The 10425-nt window shown below is 36.8% G+C and overlaps 1 protein-coding gene across 1 annotated transcript; it reads left to right on the top strand.

Annotated features, from left to right (window-relative positions):
- The first annotated feature begins 9494 nt into the window (after positions 1–9494).
- LOC145139586 (uncharacterized) lies at positions 9495–9968 on the top strand. The gene has a single exon (XM_079073359.1). The coding sequence runs from the start codon at positions 9495–9497 to the stop codon at positions 9966–9968; it is 474 nt and encodes a 157-aa protein (XP_078929485.1).
- Positions 9969–10425: the final 457 nt, after the last annotated feature.

The raw sequence follows: 10425 nt of genomic DNA, 5'->3' as shown, positions 1-10425 counted from the left end.
AATAATATGATTTCATATTAATATATTATACTTGTAATATATTAATAAATCATAAATAACCTCTTTCTCAAATGTCCATCCTATCAGATTGTTCTGGTGAAGGCAACCCAAATGGACCATAGTACTCTCGGGTCGAATACATACCAATTATAGTTATGGGCTTAGACACCAAATCCAACAGTATCCCACTTGGATAAGTCTAATAACTATTATTACAAGTATGACTCCAAAATCCCGACTAGCAATCGTAGCTCTTAAAAGCAGATGTCGAACTCTGACCCAGTCAAATGACACGTCCATTAGATAAGGGATCATATATTCCTCCATTCTAGATATCGTATGAACTGAGACATGGATTATAATCACTCTCTCTGTTCATGTGTTGTTTCCCGATTTCCGATTTATGACGACCGACTAATTGAACAAATCAGATCAGTCCAGGCTTGGCCAAGCACTTAGGGTGTCATCACTAAATCATCGAGGGGCCCATAGATATCGCTTTTATCCCACTTTGGGTAAAAGGAATGGATAAACTTCGACTCAAATGCTTGCTTGTACTTACTCATGAAATCACACACAACAATATGTTTTATAACACCAAGTTAATGGTGCGTTTACATATGTCAATGTGCAACCAACTCGTAAACGACAACTCACATGTCTTGGTTTCAAGAATATAAGATATTATCGTCTCACAATCACTCATGATAAAATCGATGAAGTGATTCAGATGAGCGTGGGTTTACTCCAATACTCGAATCTTATTACAGAAGTACTCATGAACACTGCAGCAAATTTGTGCTATGTCTAAATGCCTTTAGACAATCTACAGACCCATTCATGACAGTCTAGCTTCAATACCTACTTCCAAAGTATGATCGACTGTGGATAGTTGGAATAACCTAGTTATTCGGGAAGTCAAAACATGCAAAGTGAAACACAATAATAATCGAATCCAATATGGACTCAAAACTTTTGAATATAAATAAAACACCTTTTACTTAGTCACCATATTGATTACACATTATTCATTGTATAATGTTTCGATTGATCAACTTAATACTTGAATTAAAACAATAGTCATCCCATGCTCCAAGCATGCACACTATATTTTACCTATGGTCCTTACTTTGTGAAATAGATCAATTGTAAACATTTCCAATGACACTCATTTCACAATTCCAAATCCTTATCGTAAGTGTGACAATACCAAGTTCTTGCCACTTACTGTAATCTGTTAGATTCTAAGCTTATATGCAGTGATCCTTTTGTAATTACTATGTACACAAGTCTCATAGACTTTGCCAATTACAAAAATTTCCATTGGAGATTGTTACTAGACAATTCCATAGATACGAAGTCTCATATTTAAAGTACATTCCTTTGAACATCCTTCTTGCATAAAAGTTTCTAACTTACTCATAGATTCTTGATATCCAACTCCCATTATGTAAACTTTTCCATAAATTCCATATGAGTATCCATTCTTAATAGAATCCTATCTATTCATAATTATATCAATATGGTCCATACATTACTATACTTCGAACTGCCCACAAGTGACCAATCCTCAACGAACCTTGGATTGTCCTTAGCAATTGTTTAACAACTTTAGTCATATACAGTTCTGGTCCATTTTCTCTCTTAATGCCCTAGGCATTTTGAAAATTCAGAACACATAAATATTATAGCATATGCAATCGATCCTATACCCGAAGCCTATGGGACACGATTCATAATGTCTTACATAAAGACCTGATACTTTACCAGTCTCTTGCTATAACATTTCCATATATAGAATTTCCTTATGTCAAATCTTTTCAACATAACATTCATATATGTCCTTGACTAAATTTGATTAAAATCTCAATCTAAACTTTTAGAATTGAAATGAAGTATAAGTTTCTCTCCCTTAATTATAGCATAACAACTTTTCAAACCCTGCAACTTTGCGAATTGAAACTTTTGTTTTCTATAAACAGTATTGCTAACTCGCAACACTCACCATAATAATTATGCTCCCACTAGCATAATAATTATTATCTTACTAGCATAACATTTATGCTCCCACTAGCTTCGACATGTATTCAAAAATCAGCTGGACTTCTAGAAATCAATACTTATTGACTTCCTTACCAAAGTTTAGATTTCTGATACGAGATGCTTCGATAAGCCTTTATCTAAGCTCATACACCTTTTTATTAGAAAGCTCATATGTGTGTCTAAACAATTTAAGAACTTACAGCAATAAGTCTCAACTATTTAGACCTTTTTCCATTTCTCACTATTCGAACTATGAAGAGGGATGTCGTAATCATAATCGAATTTGAGAATGCAAATATCACAATTGCTAACTCCTTAAAATCTACTTAGTGAAAGCGTTTCCTCACAATCATTTTCATGAAGCGGAGAGAAACCTTATGACACTTAGATTTTATGGTGTATGTGTTCATATCCATGTGAATTTGTCATAACCATAATCACAAGACAAGGTTAGTGACAAATCCAAACTCATATGGACTGAACTTGTTCAATCTTAATTTCTCTCCACCTGGCAGCTCAAGGGCCTACCATTGCTTCCAAGTTGTTATGCAAACAATTGAGCACTCATAGAACTCACATGCATAGTCAACTTTAACTGGAATGGGCACATAAACCAGAATATGTCAACACGATAGGTTACAAACCTCAAGTCACGCGCTAGTGATTAACAATAGGTTTACTCTTGATTAGTTCTTGAAACTTTTCAAGATCTTTAAGACTCCCACTAACCTCTTGACATATGTAACACCGAAATTTTTCAAACAAATTTTTCATTTTAAAATCGCATACTTTTCATAACATATTGTATAGAAATCTCGTTTATTCAAATTACAAAGCACAACTCCATTAATAATCCAGGATCCTCAAAATATAACTCTTTCTCTGGTGTGTACAATCAAGCCGGTGCCGTCCCGCGATCCTGAGAAAACCTGAAACACATAACATAACACGATAAGCACAAAGCTTAGTGAGTTCCCCAAAATACCACACACAACAACTAGCCACTCGAGGCTGAAACTCTGCAAGACCTTCCGGTCAATGTGTCTCAGTGGGACCTTCCGGTCCCATAGCTCGTTGGACCCTCCGGTCCGGTCTGGTTGAGCCTTCCGGCCTCATAAATCGTCGGACCCTTCGGTCCAGTCTGTAACACTCCGCATAGCATAAATCACAAAGAAATAATGCACATCATAAGGCATAATAACATAATACTCAATGTAAGCAAATAAGACCTTCCGGTCACACATAACTACCACTCAAGGTAAATTATAGTGAGAAGACTCACCTCGGCTAGCAGGTGAGCGAATAACCTCGCGCTCGGATCTCGAACTAGCCTCCTCCTAACACAAAGGATAAATATCTCTTATTAATACTCTTTTCACGACTCAGATAATCGAAGGCGGTTCTTTCTCTTTCTAACTCTTTAAAGTGGGTAAAAGACCATTTTACCCCTCTAAGGTCTCTATCACATATGTTGACTAAAACCCCAAAGTCAACAGAAGTCAAACTCGAGTCAACAGTCCAAGTTTGACCCGACTCTTCGAGTGCACTCCTGCGACTCGTCGAGTCCCCTCGTATCCTCAGAAGTCTCAAAAGTCCAGCTCAACTCGTCGAGTTGACCCCCAACTCGCCGAGTTATCGCACAATCAATCCATCGGGACAAACCCTCGCCGACTCGTCGAGTCAACTCATGGACTCGGCGAGTCCCTTTGATCTGATTTCTCATTCATACGATTTCAACTAGATCTATCACTCTAAACTATAGATCTATCATCCCAAGGCTCAATAATTACGTAAAGCTTCGATCTTTACGTTCATACATGATGCTATTGCTTCAAAATGCCAATACATGCTCTTCATGAAGGTTTTTGCTCATCAACCCTCATTTGGAGCATTAAAGCTGAGACATCTAGACTCTAAGGACCTTAGGAGGTCCAGATCTGAGGTTTTCCAACCACAACCAGGTCTCATTCGACTCATAGATTCAAAAGGATGGAAGCAAAGCCCTAAAACTCCCAAAATGAGATCTAGTACAAGGAATGAACAAGATGAGGACTTTGTACCTTCTCTTAGCAGCTGAAACACTCAATACCATAGATCCACTGCCTCCCTTTGTTCCCCATCATGAAGCTCTTCATTCTTCTTCATAGAAATGCACCAAGAACCACCATATGAGCTTCTCTCTCACTCTCTAGCTCCAATAGCAATTAGGGTTTGCTCTCAGGGGAAGGTAGCCGCAAATTAGGCTATAAATGCCTTTAAATAGGTCCCAAACCCCGGAAATTAGGGTTTCTCTGCCCAACACCTACTCGGCGAGTCCCTCCTCTGACTCGTCGAGTCCATTCATTGAATCCACGCGAGCAACTCGACTCGACTCGGCGAGTTGGTGCCTCAACTCGTCGAGTCCCTCCTTAAATCTCAAGATTAAGATACACAATAATGTCCCTGAAAATCCAGATGTTACAACATATAAGATTCCCTTTGTCAAGAAACATTACTTGAAAACCAAATATTCAAGAGTTAGTGCGGTTTCTTATCGAGACAAACACTTCACACAATTAGTCTTTGTCTTATGCAAGACATCACAACTTACCAATTTCAAATGTACAAGAGTAAAAAACATTTTACTCTACATTTGAGAAGTGTTATGAACCTTTCTTAAGATAATGTCACTCAAGTCACAATCTTGGAGTATGACTCTAAGACTTGATTTTGGAACGAAGTATGACTCTCCTTAATTGATTTAACCATTTCAACAATTCAGGATTCCTCTTCTTAGCCATAGAAGTGCACTAAGGTATCCTTAGAGGATCAATTGTGACATGGTTCCATAATCATAAGGATGATCATAAAACACGATACTAAAGTAATCTCCCTTCTTTTCAGATTGGAGAAACTTTTATCTTTCTGCCTAATTTGATTCTTCTTATTCGTTCTGCTATACATTGAAACTTTTCCAATGACTCAGAATTACACTTAAACTTGTAAGCATAACCATATTTACTAAGCTTTTAGTAAATCATGACGAATAGTCTTATCGTTCTTTGTGGTGGACCTCATCATTGCACAACCAATTGTACCCGATCCCATAGTCCTTCACTTGACTCACATATACATGTGAACAAGGAATTAGTCTTAATTTCCCAAAGACTAAGGTTCTCATCCACCACACAATACAAGTTGCACGATTCCAAGTTTCTTGACAATTGAAACTTGGGTGATGAGAATCTTTCCTTATTTGGTAAATTATGACATTACCACAAATGAAAGAATCAAATCCATCTTGCTAAAAATAGAAACATACAAACATCAATTTTCACAAATGTAATTGCAAGGAAATATAAATAAGATATAATCAAAATTTCTTTTTATTTATAAAATGCAGAAAACCTTTCCTTACAATGCAAGTACATATGAAAACTATGTTTCTAAATATTCCTAAGCAATCTATCATAACTCCTAGCATCAGCTCAAAAATCCGATCATCGAACCATGCGATCGAAATCCATCTCTTCGCGATCAGACTCAGCCTGCTCTTTCTTTAAGCTTCCTTTCTCTTCTTTGATCCTACAAAACATCAAAATGTAATCTTATCACATCATGTATTAACAATCTACAAATAGGAACTTAATAGAGTTAGATAGTGGACTTACCTGAAGCAAAGTCAAACTTTTTGACCTTACCATCCTTATGATCCTTCAGGTAGATACGGGAGCTTCGCAACCAATGCCCCTTCTCTTGGCAATAGAAACACATGGACTCTTTGGGAATGGTACACGGGACAATCTCAGACTTAGCCTTTCCCTTTCCCTTGGAAAGAGAAATCTTTTCTAGACTTCCAATGTTTCCATTGTCAATGTCCATGGAAGTTTGGGAAGTAGATCTTCCAATCAAGTTTGCTTTACCAGTGCGCCAAATCATTTCTGATTCAGCAGCAATTAGCAAATAGGTAAGATCGATAAGGGACATGTCGCGGTCTGTCATATAGTAATCTTTAATGAACTCACTATATGACTTAGGAAGTGATCGAAGAACCAAGTCAACAACCAACTTCCTCGACACAACGACTCCTAACATACCCAGTCTGTCAATGTGTGACTTCATCTCCAAGACATGTGTACACACAGACCTTCCATCTTGGTGTTTGCTAGCCAATAGGGTTTGAGTGACCTTGAACTTTTCAAGTCTTTGAACTTGTGGGTTAGGGAGAACTACTGGAGGAGGTGGAGGAAGTGAAGTTCCACTACAGCACGAAGAAGGGATTAATCATTCACCTTGATTTGCTTGTGGAATATCATCTTCATGAGGAAAGCTTTTTCCATAAGATTCGGGAAGACCATAGTTGTTTGACCTAGACATCTATAATGGGAGATATTCAAGCTAGTTGATTTAAGTCCTTAATATAACTCCCAACATGAAATATTAAGGTTGGGACCCACCACAATATTTTACAATTCGGACGAGGGATGTCGTAATCCAATTGCAAAATATTTGAAGGTAGGTAAATGACAATTTACCAATTTCCACCATGAAAAATGAAATTGATTATTAAGTTTTAAATGAATTGAAATTCCTAGATCCTTTGAGATTCATTGAACTTTTCAATGGTATGTTTAAATCTCGATTGTGCCCTTCAAGTTTGTGACTGGGATGCCGAGGATCACAAACAAGGTGTGAATAACCATGCAAATTAGCTTGGTACACTTAATGTTACAGATCACCTAATCAATGTGTCGGTTAACTACACACGCTCTATTGATCTATGATTAACATCAAGCTACCCTTTGCCACACACTGTCAATCCCAGATTAGTGTGTCGGTTAACCACACACGCTCCACTAACGACTTAACAAGGTGCAAAGTGCAATTTCATGGGTTAGCACCAAATTCACATTTTTCCTAAGTAACTAAGATTGGGAATTTATAAGTGTTTAGTTACTTGGTATTTTCATTATACTTTTAATGAGAATTAATGTCTTATCATACCCGTTCGACTAACGACCCTCCACCAGTCAAGGAAGCGGTGGGTGAGAGTGGACACCCATTAAACCACCATTTTATAGACAATAACCTTATACCCCCTTATAGACCGACTTCGTGAATGAGGTCTACTAACGGTAAGACTGACTTGTCTTATACATATAATATATTAAACTTTTAATTTTATATAGTATAAGGGTGTATTTTAAACTTTTAAAATACTTGGTGGTTTAATCCTTTAATCAAACTAGACTTTTAATTTAATTAAACTTAAATGTTATTATGGATTTATTAAACTTCTCTTTTAATTAAACACTTTAATTAATTTAATAAAGTCCATAAGGTGTAATTGAACTATTCAAAGCAACTAGGTTATTAAAAATTCAGAATTAAAGCTATTTAATTAACTTTTAAGTTACAAACCCAAGAGTTGCATCTTTTGAAACCTTTCAATTACAAGAGTAAATGTTTTCATAATTTGAGACTTTTCAAATACCAAAACTCGAGGGCAAGTTTTGTAACTCTTGAAAACTTTTCATTTTCATAACTTATGAAAACTTATGAGTTTTAATGTCATTTTAATGGATGAGACTTTTCATGTTCTATGACTTGAGGACAAGTTATGGAAGTCATTAAAAACATTTAGATCAATTTTAACAAATAAAATTATCATATAATTCATGATTGATCTAACTAAACTCATAAGGCAAGATAATTCATATCAACAATTTACAAACAACTTTGTTTATCATATAACAAACAATTAACTTAAAACTTTGACAATTATCTTTTAATTGGAAGAGGATCATCATTACCAAATCAGAAAATACATTTTTTATGATACAAAACATTTTGTGGTAATGATCCTAAACCAATTCTGGCCAAAAACTCGAAATTTTGCAACCAAAGGCATCAATTCGTCGAGTGCATGATCATGACCCATTGCGTTGCCCTTTTACTGAGTGCACTCGTCGAGTTATCCAGTGGACTCGACGAGTTCATCAGTCAGAGGCCAGAAAATCAATTTTTTTTAACTTTGAAAATTAGCAAGCATCAAATATAACAGAAAACAATCCTAGGCTCTGATACCACTGTTGCGTTTTAAGCACTATAACACTCCTATGGTGCACATGCAACCCTAGATGCTTTGGATCTATGTTTTTTTCTAATTATACATGCAATAAAAATTCCAAAGCTTGAAGCCTACAACTAGCATACAATTTTGGTACATTAATCATAAAATCAAGTTAGAAGAATACCTCTTTATTGTAGCTTGTAGTTTTGGCCTTTCAAGAGCTTAGCACCTCAAGTGCGATGCCTCAAACGGTTCACAAACACCATGAATAAAGGAGGACTTTGAGAGAAAGGTTTAGACACTCCAAAATCGATTTCTTTCTTCCTAGAACTCTTAGGTGTTGCGATTTTGGCTAAGGGGTAACATATATATATTGTAGGTTTCCAAGAGTCATGGGTAAACCCTAATCCATACACTTGGGTTATGATCCATATCTCATGTGGGCTAACTCTTATGGATACTTACATAAACTTAGCCCAACATGGATCAATAGCCCAAACAATATATATATCATTGATTTACATAATCAATCCCCGTTAATTTAATTAGTCTCTTTTGATCACAAAATTAATTCCAAATTAATTCTTGATCAATACTAATTAAATAATATGATTTCATATTAATATATTATACTTGTAATATATTAATAAATCATAAATAACCTCTTTCTCTCCATCCTATCAGATTGTTCTGGTGAAGGCAACCCAAATGGACCATGCTACTCTCGGGCCGGGTACACTAAATCCAACATAGACTTGGGTGGATCACTTGCTTTAATGGCTTAAACTCCTCAGTTTGCCATCAAAGCTCCTCAGTATTCTTATCCCGGAGAGTCATCATACCAGTCAACGTATGAAAACTCTCTGTAGTCATATGAAACAAATGTTGAGCTAGATGATGAGGAAGAATTTCAAAATGTCATTGCTCTCGTCAGTTAAAAGTTCAACAAACTTCCACCACCAACTTTTCGCAAAAACCAACAGTTATAAAATCACCAATCAAAACTTCAACTCGCAGAACAATCACCAACGATATCCAAGAAACCGTCACCATAATCCTCAGCCTCAGAATGCTCCCCAGATAAAGGAAAACCCGCAGACCAACAAATCACAAGACTCCGGTACTACCACCGAAGATAACAAGGATGGAGTTCTGGTCTGTCACAAGTGTCACAAATTAAATCATTTTGCATGGGACTGTAAAGCAAATGTTGTAAAAGACAAAGCATTCTATCTCAGAATGGCTCAGGAAATGGAGGATAAGGAGAAATAAAAGACAAGGGCATGTGTAGCTTAGGTTCGAAGGGATCATCAGGTGTGGTCCTCGGGTGATGAAGATGAAGAGCCTGACAACAAGAGGAAAAGAGGAAATATATGCATGATAGCAGCAAGTGACAAAGATGGATCTACCAACCTGCAGAGGAATTGTTGCTACATGGCAAAATAAGGGACCCTCAGCATCGTCGAACAGGCCTTGTGCAAGGAGGACCATGAAGAAGAAATGGTTAATTGATAGTGCCTTCTCCCTACACATGACTGGAAGGCTAGAATACCTTCATGACTTTAGGCCAATCAGTGGTGGTGGACACGTCACCTTCGAGAACAATGAAAACGGGATAATCAGGGGATATGGAGTGTTAACTATGGGTAGCTTCTCTATTCAACGAGTAGCTTACGTAGACGGTCTAAAACACAACTTGATCAGTGTTGGTCAACTGTGCAAAGCCAGTCATTGGTTTGAGTTCGACAACGAGCATTGTTACCTCATGACAAATGACAGAAACACTTGCTTGATCAAATCTAAAGCCGAAGGGACAATGTACCCTATGGATGTCTCTCTCATCATCGGAAAACCTCAAATTTGTTTCTTATAAACAACAATGTCGAGGTGAGTTAGTTATGGCATCGAAATCTTACACATCTCAACTTCAGATACATCAACAACTTGGTAACTGGAAAGCTAGTTCGAGGACTACCAATTCTAAAGTTCAATAATGATACTTTGTGCTTAGCGTGTGAGTGTGGGAAACAAACCAAGGGAAGTCATCCATTGATAATTGATTCCTCGATTGCTGATCCTCTAGAGCTTCTTCACATAGACCTCTGCGGTCCTTAAACTGTAGCCAATCTTCATCACAAGAAATACATTCTGGTTATAGTTGATGACTTCACTCGTTTCACTTGGGTCTTCTTTCTAAGACTCAAATAAGATACACCGCAAATCTTGATCAACCTCATCAAAGAAATAGAGCTTCAGATCAAACTTTCGGTTAGAAGAATAAGAACTGATAATGGCACAAAGTTTACTAATCAGCTGTTGAATAGATTTTT

This window comes from Lactuca virosa, chromosome 9 (assembly GCF_052849685.1).
Source record: "Lactuca virosa cultivar CGN04683 chromosome 9, Lactuca_virosa_CGN04683_v6, whole genome shotgun sequence".
Classification (NCBI taxonomy): Eukaryota; Viridiplantae; Streptophyta; class Magnoliopsida; order Asterales; family Asteraceae; genus Lactuca; species Lactuca virosa.
Note: the sequence above shows the minus strand (reverse complement) of the source record. Positions and strands in the feature narration are given on the sequence as shown.

What these genes read in the sequence shown, in the direction of transcription:
- LOC145139586 (XM_079073359.1), top strand. Translation starts at nt 9,495, where the DNA reads ATGGATCTACCAACCTGCAGAGGAATTGTTGCTACATGGCAAAATAAG.